This window comes from Garra rufa, chromosome 4 (assembly GCF_049309525.1).
Source record: "Garra rufa chromosome 4, GarRuf1.0, whole genome shotgun sequence".
NCBI classification, from domain to species: domain Eukaryota; kingdom Metazoa; phylum Chordata; class Actinopteri; order Cypriniformes; family Cyprinidae; genus Garra; species Garra rufa.
This window is the reverse complement of record NC_133364.1, coordinates 16,950,307-16,965,184: the sequence shown is the minus strand read 5'-3', so window position 1 is coordinate 16,965,184 and position 14,878 is coordinate 16,950,307. Positions and strand designations below refer to the sequence as shown.

Sequence of the window (14,878 nt, the reverse complement as noted above, 5' to 3'; positions counted from 1 at the left end):
GTCTTCAACTTCAAAATCGTCCTACAATGCTATTTGATCTTCTTTGTATGTTCGCTTTGTAAACACTGGGTCTGTACTTCTGCAGCGATGTAGGACGGTTTTGAAGTTGGGGAAGAAAACGAGATCGGAGTTTCAGTCACTGTATTGACTGTATTGACATACCCTATTGTATTGTATTGTTTATTTGTTTCGAAAATAACCAATCGTTTTGCTAGATAAGACCCTTCTTCCTCAGCTGGGATCGTTTAGAGCCCTTTGAAACTGCATTTAAACTACATTTTCGAAGTTCAAACTTCTGGGCACCATACATATCCATTATAAAGAGAGAAATTCTGAAATGTTTTTCTCAAAAAACATAATTTCTTTACGACTGAAGAAAGAAAGACATGAACATCTTAGATGACAAGGGGGTGAGTACATTTATCTGTACATTTTTGTTCTGGAAGTGAACTAATCCTTTAATTATTTTTATTTATTAACTTGACTATTAAATTGACTGGACTTTTGACAAAACGGTATTACTTCAATATCAGTTGATACTTTAAACTTTTTGCCTTTTTTTACTCCCTCTGATCTCAAATCGAGTTTTCTGCTTCTGCAATCAGCTCTACCTATTATGTTTTTATTTGATGGTTGGATGGTCTGTAGACGCCACTTCAGTTAAGCTTGTATTTCAAGAGTACAAATGTCTCCCTCCCCAACCTCCCTCTCTCTTTCTCTCTTCTTTCCGACGGCCTTCAAATAGCGCCAGCCATAGCACGCGTCCCCCTTGCAAATCTGCGTGCTTCAAACGCTGTTACATTTTAGATACAGCTGACTGGCCCTGACTGATAATACCCCACAATTTAATTTCCCAGGTATTAAAGAGGACTTGCTGGTTTTTGGATTGGATGTACTAGTAGGTGGTATTTGGGGAGGGAAAAAATGTCTTTACCTTGCTCAAGAGGTCTGAGAAATGAGTTTTCTTCATCTTTAGTCTTAAGTGTGGAAAAAAAGCAGGATGTTTTGTGTGTGTGTGTGTGTGTGTGTGTGTGTGTGTGTGTGTGTGTGTGTGTGTGTGTGTGTGTGTGTGTGTGTGTGTGTGTGTGTGTGTGTGTGTGTGTGTGTGTGTGTGTGTGTGTGTGTGTGTGTGTGTGATCTGGAGTATAAACGGAGATGTGTTAGTATTCATGCAGGTTGGGGTTTCTTATGCACTTGTGCTGATAAGTTTACATAGTCCTTGTGGAATTTGTAAGATTTTCAGTCTGTTTAATAGATAACAGCATGTTTGCATATATTCCGCAAGACAAAATAACTTGATTTACACTATCCTGTTCAAGTTTACATAACCTTGGTTTTTAATCTTGTTTTGCTTTCTCAAGCATCAGTGATTGTTTGCAGCCTTTTTTGATGCTGTTAGAGTCTCCCAGTTGTTCTGAGTTGATCTCAACATCATATAACCACTGTGAGGATGGAAGAAAATGTGAAAATATCGAGCAAAACCAAAAAACTTGAAGGACATATGAAATTTTTGTTCATGATATCAAAAACAGTGGGCAGATTCACTGCTCTGGACAAACATAAATGTCTACAAAGTCTCTGATTCTTGAAAAATATTAATAATTAAGGCTATGTAAGCTTGTGCAGAGAATAATTTGAAGAAATTGTGTAAATAAAAGTTATTTTGTGAAACATTGAATTGAAAGGTTGGAAGCATGATTTTTTTTTTTTTTTACATTGGGAGTGTTATTTATCTTTATATTTTATTATTTATTTTGATTGATTTGATTAATTAATTTCTTTAAGGCAACAAACAACAAAACAAAAATAACAAGCAATTAAATTATTAGTAATTATATAATTTGTATTTGTTTATTTAAACAGTTGATTCAATAATATTTAATTGTACAGTTATTTAGATTAAATTTATTTACATTAGTTGTTTATTGATTGATTAATTGATTGATCTTGATTTTAGTGCTGTCAAACAATTAATCGCATCCAAAATAAAAGTTTAGGTTTACATAATATATGTGTACTGTGTATATTTATTATGTATATATAAATACACACACATATATTTTGTATATAATACAGTATATATTTCTAAAATATTTGTATTATATTACATATATATATTACATATATATTTATGTGTATATTTAAATTCAAGTAATTTATATTCTATATAAATATATGTAATATATAAACGTAACATATTTTCCTTAAATATATACATGCATGTGTGTGTATTTATATATACACATACAATAATATACACTGTACACACATATATTAATGTAAACAAAAACTTTTATTTTGGATGCGATTAATTGTGATTAATCATTTGACAGCACTAATTTATTTATTTAATTATTTAAAACAACAAACAATTAAATTATTAATAATTATATAATTTGTCTTTGTTTATTTAAATAAACAGTTGATTTAATAATATTTAATTGTAAAATTATTTATATTTTATTTCTTTAAATCCGTAGCATTTACATGCTCTATTTTTCAGTAAATAAATTAAATAGTTGTTCACTAGATTATTTGACTCTATTAATTGGGAAAAAGCTGTCTGATTATGCAGCATGTACTGTAACTTGTAACATGTTTCCCCCAACACTGTTATATCAAATAGCTTTGTAATGGCAGTGCGTGCAAACTAGGATCAGTGTGCCAACAATAGATGCAATTTGTGACTTTGCAAAATAATGTTGTGCCAATGCACTGAGGTAGACTTCCGTATTTTTTTGGATTTATGGTAATCTAAGACTAACCGTGTATGTTGAGCATGTGAATATGTGGGTGTTAGGATGGCTGGTTTCAGTTTCAGTAAATTAGGTGTGTAACGTACAATCCCGCTTTGTGTGTGTGCGTTTCGGTGTCTGTTTTCCCTCAGCTTGGGCTCCCTGCTGATTCCCCCTTGTTCACTGAGTTCTGTAGCCTTTGCTGCCCACATGCAGTGCCAGTGTTCTGAAACTGGCCCTAATTGGCTGGGTCTCCAGTTGGCACCGGTGCCCGGCGCTCACCCCGGCAGCTAATTGGCTCAGTCGGCCGCCCGTTTCCACGAGCTACGGCCAGGGTTGGATTGATGGATGGCAGCAGGTGTCAGGAAAGCTGCTTTCTGACAGAGCAGCTTGTGAAGTCAATTTACAGCCCAAAAGGCAACAGGAGGGTTTCTGCATGTAGCCGTGCCCCTAGAGAGAAGGTATTTGAAAACACTGCTATTTTTAGACCTCATTTTAAATCTTGAAACTGACTTATATAAAATGAGGGGGAAAAAACACTTTCTCGGCAAAGGTGGCAGAGTTCCAGAAAGACTGAAATAAGTGGAATATAACTGTTATGATCTGGGCTTTCCTTATCCACCGCCCTAATCCTTGATTATCACACTTCATTACGAGAGTAGATTTGCAATTAAAGTTTGCCGGAAGCATTGTGAAAAGTACAATGAACAAAGGTATATTTTGACTTGGTACTGAGGTGAAGGACACTGAATTGGAGAAATATTCATTGGCATAAAAATGAAGGTTGAAGTGTCTGTAGTGGTTAGTATATTTAGTATCCATTAGTTTTCTTATTTCTTATTTTCTTATAGCCCACAGAACCTCTTGCAGGAAAGTTATCAAATTTGGCACACCGATAGAGGACAGTCTTAGTATTAACTATTATCAAATTTGGAGTCATTTTGGACACATTTGACCACATTTCTGCTTGAACCATAAGGTCTAGAAATTCAAAATTCCTACTGGTCAAAAGATATTAAAAAAAGTACTTTATTGTTTTTAATTTTTCAACAGTTTGACAAAATAGCAGCATACTGATTTAAACGATTTAAATAATTTTCTTATATCAGTCATTTTGAGCGATCAAGTGCATTGTTATGAATCTTATAGAAACGCTTGTGGGAAAGTTATGAAATTCAGTACACAGATAGAGGATAGTCTCATGATTAGCCATAGCAAATTTGGAGTTTCTAACTCAAACTCTCTAGCGCCACCAATAGGCCAAATTTAAGTCACATTTTTGCTAATAACTTTTGAACCGTAAGGTCTAGAAACAAAATTCTTTTTTAATCTGATTTCTCAGGATGGCTCATGCTGAGTCAATACCAAAATTTTAATTGCTATGGGTCAAGATTTTTCTCAGTTTTCAATTATGCGAAAAAGCTAAATTTTTTAACTCATCCTAAATGGTTTGTCTGATTTTCCACCAAAAATCTTCAGACAATGTTGGCAAAAAGTTATCAAAAGATTTCCGACAGATCAAACGATTCCCGTAAAGCGTGTTAACGAATTAGACGAAATTCGCACAGAAATGGGCATGAGGCTATATCTTTCACAGCGCTTTAGCAGATTTTGACCAAACGTAATATGTATTATACTAAGCATGACCTAAGGACACTTGAGTAGTTCTATCATAGCACCACCTACTGGTCAAAATATATAAAAAATATGTTTTTGTTTATAATTTATCAACAATTTGACCAAAAAGCAGCATACAATTTAAATGATTTAAACAATTTTCTTGTATCAGCCATTTTGAACGATCATTTTAAATTTTGTAGTAAAATGCTGTGTTTTACAAACGCTTAGCGCATTGTTATGAATCTTATAGAAATGCTTGTGGGAAAGTTATGAAATTCGGCACACGGATAGAGGATAGTCTCATGAATAGCCACAGCAAATTTGGAGTTTCTAACTCAAACTCTCTAGCGCCACCAATAGGCCAAATTTGAGTCACATTTCTTCTAATAACTTTTGAACTGTAAAATTCTTTTTTTTCCCTCTGATTCCTCAAGATGGCTCATGCTAAGTCAAATGCATACCAAAATGTTATTGCTATGGGTCAAGATTTTTCTTAATTTTGAATTATGTGGAAAAAAAATTGAACTCGTCCTAGCTGGTTTGTCAGATTTTTCACCAAAATTGCCTCAGATGATCTTCAGACAATGTTGGCAAAAAGTTATCAAAAGATTTCCGACAGACTAAACCATTCTCGTAAAGCGTGTTAACGAATTTGACAAAATTCGCACAGAAATGGACGCACAGCACTTTAGCGGATTTTGACCAGACTTAATATGTATTTTACATATTGGTATTACATTAGATATTTAAAAAATCCTTTTTTTTTATTTATAATTTCTCAACAGTTTGACCAAAAATCAGCATAGCGATTTAAATGATTTAAATAGTTTTCTTATATCAGCCATTTTGAGCGTTCATTTCAAATTTTGTAGTAAAATACTGTATTTTACAAATGCGCTTATAGAAAGGCTTCCTCTAAAGTTATGAAATTTGGCACACAGATAGAGGATAGTCTCATCATTAAGTACAGCAAATTTGGAGTCTCTAGCGCCACCAATAGGCCAAATTTGCACTCATTTTTCTGCTAATAACTTTTGAACTATTAGATCTAAAAGCTATTTTTTTCTCTGATTCCTTAGCTCATACCAGTCGAAAGCATACCACAATTTAAATCTATATTTGGCAAAATTTTTGCAATTTAGATTTTTTTTTAAATCTACTTTTTCAAACTCATCCTAGATGGTTTGTCCGATTTTCACCAAAATTGGCTCAGATCATCTTCAAAGAAAGTTATCAAAAGCTTTTGATATACCAAACCAAATCTCGTAAAATGTGTTAGCGAATTTGATGAAGTTTGTGCAAAATTGGACATAAGTCTATATCTCCGCAATTCTGACCAAACTTAGTATATGTTATAACAAGCCTGTCCTGGGGGCTCATAAGTAGTTTCGGCACAGTGCCACTTACTGCTCAAAATATATAAAAACTGGACATTTCTGCTTATAACTTCTGACCAGTTGGCCACAAATCAGAAGATAGGTCTTATTAGGTTTGGAACAGCATACCAAACGATTCCTAATTTTCCTATGGGCTTTTTGGGCGTCAGCCATTTTGAGTTTTGTAGTAAAATGCTGTATCAACAAATGTGGGCTCTCCAGTCCTGCTCCTGGATAGCTACCATACTGCAGAGTTTTGGTTGGGTTCTTTATTGAGTAATTAAAGACAGTAATTTTGTCTCTGTTGTGTTTGGCCCCTTAATTGCTGCTTGCAGCTATGTCTATTATTAATTTCTGAAAAGTTCTGATTGGTCAGTTTTGGAATAAATTTTGGGATTTATCCTGCGCATAAATATTTTTTTCTCTAATGAATGCAGAAGTTTATTTTTGATGATTTAAATAGTTTTTTTCTTGTCTTCTGCTCCGCAGTCTCTTTTTTCCCACATAATTAAATAATTTACCTCAAATCAATGTTTCAAGTCAATTTATTTATTCATTTATTTGGTAAGTAGACATTTAATAAGCAGGATAATGTACAGTCAGACGGTCGTTATGGCAAAATAAACCCTTTCAGGGTGATTTAAGACCCCTGCTCCCCCGCCGGGGTTCATTCTCCGATAATGACTGGCCGACTGTACATTATCCCTTCCTAAATTTACATAGTAAACATGATTGAACATGTGTCTTTGGGTGAAAAGGGCTGTACTCGGATGCGAATGGACCAGTTCATGAGGTTTCTCCAGATGGACAAATGCCATAATTAGATTTCCACTAATGCCCATATTGACATTGGCTTTATTCACCCTTGATTCATTCTTTGTGGACTTGCTGCTACCAGCTGCCTCAGTTTCATTTTGTTTCCATGTCATCTGCATTAGCAAAATAGTAAAAAAAAACATGTTTTTGCAAATGAAGACAACACTTTCCACAGTGAATTGAGGCATGCAGATAATTGCTGAGAGTGTGGTGAGAGCACAGCCCTGCTGTTTATCTGCCTTTAATTGGGAAGATGCCCAAATGTGAGCACAGAGAGAGCGACCACGTGGGAGTTACTGTCCTGCCACCGGTCACAGATCTGCAGTAGAATCTTTTAGCACAATCTAAATTCTCACTCCCACTTTTTGTGTGTATGCACAAGTGTGTCTCTAAGAATAACCTGGAATGAATTCTGAAATATTTTGGCCTTTAGTGTGTTGCTGTGCAGTTGCTAGATTGTTTTGAGTGGTTGCCAGGGGTTTTTAACTTAATTCTATGACATAGGTCTTAAATATGGTCTGCCATGAAATTTTTGATTTTCAATATTAATTCATATTTCTACACATTTTTCTTTAAAAGTTACAATATACGTTCAATAGAATTAAACATTTTAGTTAACTTCAACCAAAGTTAAACCAGTTTTTAGTTTTAGTTTGTTTTGTTTTGTTTCGTTATTGTTTTGCATTTTGGTTTGTGTTTTGTTTAGCTATTTTTGTTTGTTTCTCACCGAGGGGTTTAGTTTGTCATTTAGTTTTTTTGTTTTGTTTTTAGTTTGTGTTTAGTTTTTCTCTGTTGCAGTTTAGTTTGTTTTGTTTTGTTTAGCACTTTGTTGTTGTTGTTTTTTTTGGGGGGGGTTGCTTGGGGTTTTGATTTGTTTGTTTTTTTGTTTTTGTTTGCGGTTTTGTTTAGTTTTTTGGTTTGCGTTTTGTGTTTGATTTGTATTTTGTTTATTTTTGTTTACCAGTTTTTTATGTTTTACACTGAAGGGTTTGTTTTGTCATTTTGTTTTGTTTTGCGCTAAAGAGTTTAGTTTGTCATTTTATTTTTTGTTTTGAGGTTTAGTTTGGTTCATGTTTGTTTAGCCTTTTTTTTGTTTGTTTTGGTTTTTCTTTTGTTTTCTTTTGAGGTTTGTGTTTTGTTTAGCATTTTTTGTTTTGTTTTTCACTAAGGGGTTCAGTTTGTTGTTTTATTTTGCGGTTTGGTTTGGCTTTTTTTGTTTTGTTTTAAACCTAGGGGTTTAGTTTGTTGTTTTTTTTGTGTGTGGTTTGATTTGGTTTTGTTTTTGGTTTGTGGTTTGGTTTGTGTTTTGTTTTATTAACCATTTTTTTGTTCTGTTTTGCACCGAGGGGTTTATTTTGTCATTTTGTTTTGTGCCGAGGAGTTTAGTTTGCTGTTCAGTTTTTTATTTTTATTTTGGTTTGTTTGTTTAGCTTTTTTTGTTGTTGTTTTGTTGTGCTTTGTCTTTGGTTTGCGGTTTGTGTTTTGTTTTTGATTTGCGGTTAGTTTTGGTTTTTGTTTTGTTTAACATTTCTTGTTTTGTTTTGCACCAAGGGGTTTAATTAGTTGTTTTGTTTTTGTTTTGTTTGGCATTTTTTGGTTTGGACCAAGGGGTTTAGTTTGTTTGGGTTTTGTTTTGTTTTGTGTGTAGTGTGATTTGGTTTTGTTATATGGTTTGTGGTTTAGTTTGGTTTATTATTAGTTTTGTTTTTATTTTTTGATTTGCAGTTTGTGTTTTGTTTTGTTCACCATTTTTGGGTTTGTTTTGGACCAAGGGGTTTATTTTGTCTTTTTTGTGCAGAGTTTATTTTGTCACTTGTTTTGAGGTTTGGTTTATGTTTGTTTAGCAGTTGTTTTGGTTTGTTTTGATTTTGATTTGGTTTTTCTTTTGTTTTGTGGTTTGTGTTTTGTTTTTGTTTTGCAGTTTGGTTTGTGTTTTGTTTTGTTTAGCTTTTTTTGGAACAAGTTTGTCTTTTTTGTGTGTGTGGTTTGATTTGGTTTTATTTCGTTTTGTTTTTGGTTTGTGTTTTGTCTACCTTTTTTTTTTTGCACCGAGGAGTTTAGTTTGTCATTTTGTTTTGGGCCAAGGAGTTTAGTTTGTTGTTTTGTTTGTTGTTTTTGTCTTGAGGTTTGGTTTGATTTGTTTTAATTTGTTCAGCGTTTTTTGTTTTGTTTTGAACCAAGGGGTTTTGTTTTGTTCCCGACTCTTTGATATTCTGGCGACTCCCTTCTTCAGGTAAAAAAAAAAAAAAAAAAAAAAAAGACCGGTTACACAGATATGGTCAAACAAGACTCACCTTGAGCTGCCATGGAAATAAAGTTGACTGGGAGATACCAAGGGCAGCCCTCCTTTACCCAGAAAGCCCCAGCGGACATGAATATGTAAACAGCTCCATTTTGTTACAGTACCGCCTGACTTAGGTCATACACACAGAAGTCATGTGGTCACCATCAGCATGAATTCCAAAGTCAACTGCATGTCTGAAGGGCAGCCACACATTTCTCTTTCTTTTTCTCTCAATTATGTATCTCGGGTTTACCTTGACCCTCTCTCTCGGTCTTTGTGTCTCTCCCATTCTCTCTCCCCTCTTATTTGTTCCCTCATTCCCTTGAGGGAGAGCTTTATTCCAAAGGCAGTTGTTCTGCCTTTTGGGTGCCTTCGTGTCCTCTAGTTGGATATTAGAGAGAGGAACGCTCTTTTGTTTTGTCCTGGATCTCCGCTCTATTGTCTACCTCTGCTCCTCTCTGTCTGCAGGGGTGTCTCGCTTCTCTTTATTCGGCTGTTCTCTCTCGGTGGTAATAGATGGCTTAGCCCTCCTTAGAGACCGCTCTCCATGAACGTGACTGATGATTTGATTTCCCCATGGTTTTCCCCATATGGCCTCAGCAGAGATAACACAAGCTGAAAAATGCTTTAGCCATCAGTTAATACCTCAGGCTGCTGATCAGTCAATTAATCAAACTGTGTGATCAGGTTGGTCCGAGCTTGACCCATACAACGACAGCTGGCCTGGCACAGACCAGTGGCATGGGCTTTAAACCTCAATGACACGTGCAGCCATTTAGCATATGGAAAAATTAGGCTGCGCCCACACTGCCAGTCAAAGTTCCAAATGCTGTGCTCGCAGTCAACATTTTTTAGTTTGTTCGCATCAAATTTTATTTAGTCTGAACAGCAAAAAAGAGCAAATTCATTTTTAATGACGTGAATAATAAAAATGATTAAATTGCATGAATTTAAACTATTTTACTGTTTAAATGATTACTAACATTATATAATTAATACACAAATATTATAAAATTTTATTAAAATTCTAAATATTTTTAGAATACCTATTTTTATAATATAATACTTTTTAAACAAAATTTTTTATTCATGAATAATAAAATCAGTAAAATATCAGTAAATAATAAATATCAGTAAAAGCCTTATATACAGAGGTCTGACACATTATCGCATTACGGACTGTTTCCACTGTCCTTTATTTTTACAGCAAGGGTAAATCAAGCACGCAATTATGCAGAATGTCACATTAGATTCATGTAATTCATGTAAAAAAAATGAATACTGACCTGGCTGTTCATATTGAAGACACATGATTAAAAATAACATTTGTATTATAAACTTTATTTCTATGTATGAAAGTGGATGAGGAGGGGAAAATTGTTTTGGGCCTTATTCAGTTGTGGTGTTAGCTAGCTAGCTTTTATTTTATTTTATTTCATTATTGTATTCAGTATTTTATTTTATTTCATTTCATTTTATTATTTTATTTTATTTCATTTCGTTTTATTAAAATTTTATTTATTTTATTTCATTTTCTAAATTTTGTTTTACTATTTAATTTAATTTAATTTAATTTAATTCATGTTATTATGTAAATTTTTATTTCATTGTTTATTTATTTTATTTTTTCATTAAATTTTATTTCATTGTATTATATTATTTTTTATTTAGTATTTGATTTGATTTAATTTTATTGTTTTATTTTATCTTATTTTTCATTTTATTATTTAATTTAGTTTTTCATTTGTTTAATTTGGGTTTTTTATTTTATTTAGTATTATTTCATTTTATATCTTTGCATTTTATGATTTTTTTTTTCATTTTGTTTTATTTTATTTCATTGTATTTTATTTTTTTAATTTATTTTCATTTTATAATTTTATTTTTTATTTTATTTGGTTTTTTTCCATTTTGTTTTATTATTGTATTTTATTTGTTTTTATGTTTTACTTTATTTCTTTTATTTTTATAATATTATATCATTTGATAATTCATTTAGTTTAGTTTTTCATTTTATTTTATTTTTTTCATTGTATTATTTTATTTAATTTAATTATTATTTTTTTCTTTTTTTTTTCTTCTTTTTTGTAGTAAAACTAATCTTCCAAAAACCAAAAAGATTGTTTTCAAATGAAGGCTGAATTTTATTTATTATTTTTTAATGATTTATGTTATCACTCAAAGTTGGCATATTTGGTTATATTTGGTGATCTGAAAAGGGACTTAAACAAGAAACAGATATAAATGGGCAGTATTTCAGATTACAATACACAATATTTAAATGACAATATTCCTTGACCAGACACTAATTTTGATATATGTGTCTATGAGCATACGGGGTGACTTTGTCAGTTCATATGGATCGGATGGAGATACTTCTTGACAGGTGGACAGAGAAGCATGTACATGCTTCTGTGTTTTAGGGCACTGGATCGATGGTGGTGTCAGAGTACTAGGACATTCGTAGAGTGGGGGTCTGGATGTAGGGCACCAAGTCTGATTGGGAAATCTTTGTATCTGGTCCCTTTAATAGTAAAGGACAGGCCTTCTGGTTCACCGCTAATTTGATCTTTGCTCACAGAAAATGAGGCCCGGACTCGGCCAGGACAGTTCATTTTTTTCCCCTTGTGTCTCAGTGGAGGACATGTCCAGTCCTACACAGGGGGCCGTCAACTCCTTCTGCCTACGCAAGAATGACCTCTGACCTCTGTTCAGCATCCCTCTCAATTACCCACTGACCCTTCCTGTCATAGCAGCACAGACTGCTGGGTAATATACCGGCTTTCCAGACACCTTTTAGCAAGATGTGGTCTCCGGAGGGCGAATGATCGTCCCGTAGAGAAAAATGGTTGGCTTGAAAATGTGCAAAATCTTCAAGGACTTCCTTATTTGCATGTTTTCATGCATAAATCGACCTTGTTACAGGTACGTTGATGTACGTTGAGTGCTCCAAAACAGGTAGGCGAGATATTAATCATCAAAAAAAAGTCTAAATATTCTCCTTTAAAATCACCTTTAAAGTTGTCCAAATGAAGTTCTTAGCAATCTGAAATAATGACAATTTCTATCTGTTACTTGTTTAAGTCCCTTTCCTAAGGTCATCAGACCACCAAATATTACCAAATATGCCCACTTTGAGTGATAACATAAATCATTAAAAAAATAATGAAAAAAAAAAAATAAAATAAAAATAAAATTCAGCCTTCATTTGAAAGCAAATCTATTTGGTTTCTGGAAGATTAGTTTTACTAGAAAAAAACAAAAAACAAAATTAAAATAATTAAAATAAAATAAAATAAAATAAAATGAAATACAATAAAATAAAAATACAATAAAATGAAATTAAGAAAGGAAATAAAATAAAATAAAGCTAAATGAAAAACTAAAAAATAATAATAAAAAGAAATAAAATAAAATAAAATAAAATAATACAATGAAATAAAATAAAATAATGAAACAAAAATGAAAAAGAAATTGAAAAACGAAATAAAATAAAAAATAAAAAACAAAATGAAAAGTAATAAAATAAAATAAAATACAAAGTTAAATAGAATGAAATATAATATAATATAATATAAAATTTAATAAAATAAAAAAATAAATAAAACAAAATGAAAAAAAGTGAAAAGAAATAAAATAAAATAAAATAATGAAAAAAATTAAACTAAAAATTAAAAATAAAATGAAAAGAAATAAAATAAAATATAAAGTGAAATAAAATGAAATAAAAAATGTAATCATAAAATGAAAAGAAATAAAATAATACAATTAAATGAAATAAAATACTAAATAAAATAAAATAATACAATTAAATGAAATAAAATAAAATACAAAACAAAATGAAAAAAAGTAAATAGTAAGTAAATTAGTAAATTTACAAAATATCTTCATGGAACATATTTAGTTAATATCTTAATGAAAATTTAAATAAAATAAAAAGTAAACTAAAATGGAATAAAAAATTAAATCATAAAATGAAAAGAAATAAAATTATAAAATTAAACGAAATACTAAAAAACAAAACCTAAATATCTTCATGAAACGTGATCTTTACTTGATATCCTAATGATTTTTGGCATAGAAGAAAATTTGATAATTTTGACCCATGCAATGTATTTTTGGCTATTGCTACAAATACCCATGCTACTTATAACCAGGGTCACATTTTTGGAACCTTCTCACAAAATCTGTCTTTTTTTCCTTCTAGCGTACACTTTTACGTTCTCTCATTATCACTTTTGTTCCCGTTCTTCTCAGTGCCAATTAGATCTGAACAGCCCGGCTGTGGCCCGACATTTGGCCTTCGACCTGTGCCTGCTGGACGGGTGAACTCCTGAGTTTGTTCTGGCAACTGAGTTCCTGGTGATGGATGCCGGGGCCTGAGTAACTCTGACCTTGTTCGGTTTGCCCGTCGAAGGTCATGGCAAAAGAGACGCCGTTTTTAACAAAGAGCTTTGATTTGTTGTCATATGCGTGGGTCTCCGCGGGCAATGCTTGCGAGCGCTTTTTCCGCTTCATTAAGACCGTGTTCACCTCCGTTCGAGATGAGGGAAGGCATGAACCTTCCAGACCCAACTTGAGCTGCCGAAACGTCACTGTACTTTGCGTTGGAGAGCAGATGACAAAGCAGTCGACATTAGGGACAGAAACGAGGAATTTTTAAAATATCTCCCTGACGCAGCACACGCTTTTACCTGTTATGTCTGTACGTTCCGCGCTAGCTCAAACTCTGCAGTATTCGGCTAATTAAAAACATTGCTCTTCTTAATTATTCAGCTGCAGCTAATTGATATTCAGCAAGACACTCTTCCTTCTAAACGACCCGTTTAATTTGACCATGGGGTCTGCTGCGATGATGCCGAAGTCATCCTGCCGTGCGAGAGCGGAGATTGTGTGGGAAGAGGCGAGCTTGCAATTAAAGCCAAAAAGTTTTTTGACATATTATATCTGTCTAAGGTTTTTTCGAAAGAGAGCTGGAGGAAATGCAGCCCATCTGTTGCTTCGGGCTGAGCTGAATTCTCACTTAGCAGATCCAGAATGATAAATGTCACTGGGCATCTGTTTTTATTGCTCATTTTACAAAAGAAGCCTTTTGTTGATCGCGCTGGTTGTGTTTTTAAAAGAATAGCTTAGATTATAGTCAACTTAATGCCTGTCTGTGGCAAAATGTTTGTTTGGCTTGTCTTATCTATGTGTGTACACAAATGGGAAATGCATTTACAGTTATTGTATTTTTGTTGAAGCACTTTGTGCATAAGCTTTAGATTGAAAATAACCCGAGTCACACCATCAAAGTTGTTTTTGTTATAATGGGTGTGAGTGGGCGACAACAAAGCTCAAATATTGTCTCAGGGTTAGCAGTTTTTTTAATGGGCCATATAATGAGAAATCAAATTTTCATTGACCTTTTGAAATAGCATAGCTCATTGTATTCTGAAATCATGTAAGTTTCAGAACTTTTCAGAAACCTTTTTCAAAAGAGCTGCAAAAATATATCATTCTGAAATACTGACACAAGTCAAATCAGCAAATATAGCAGCACTTTCCACACTGACACATCAAAGATGTCTATTTGGTTTCCACAACTTTGCACACACAGTCACAGTGAAATAAGGTTTGATTTGGAGTATTATTCAAATACTTCTATTTCTAAATGCCAGAAAATCATAAAAAAAAAATATGGAAATAATGCTACATTTTTGGCGGTGTGAAGCACAGCTCAATTTTTTAAAATAAAGTAATACATAAATGAAATAAAATTAAATATAATAAAATTTAGAAAAAAATCTTTCAAAAATATATTTGTTTGGTTTTCTATAGGTAATATTTTGATCTATTTAAATATATTTCTAAAATAAGTAAATAATAAGTAAAATTACATTAGGTACATTTTGTTTTTCAGAAAGAGTTTTGTTTGGTTTATATATTTTAAGTATTTTTAGCTATTTAATATATGTATGTATAATATTTTATAATAAAATAAATAAATAAATAAAATTAACTAAATTTAATTAAATACATTTTGATTTCAGAAATATATTTGATGG

At 32.4% G+C, this 14,878-nt stretch overlaps 2 protein-coding genes across 2 annotated transcripts in view; one reads left to right on the top strand and one right to left on the bottom strand.

Moving 5' to 3' along the window:
* LOC141333334 (uncharacterized) overlaps positions 1–3,177 on the top strand; it is a 54,652-nt gene extending 51,475 nt beyond the window's left edge. The window contains exon 6 of the mRNA XM_073838316.1: positions 2,952–3,177. Coding sequence (XP_073694417.1) covers positions 2,952–3,177 — 226 coding nt within the window. The remainder of the gene's footprint in view (positions 1–2,951) is intronic.
* Positions 1–14,878, bottom strand: part of LOC141333750 (MICOS complex subunit MIC19-like) — a 636,840-nt gene that overhangs the window by 546,715 nt on the left and 75,247 nt on the right. The gene's annotated exons all lie outside the window — the stretch shown is intronic.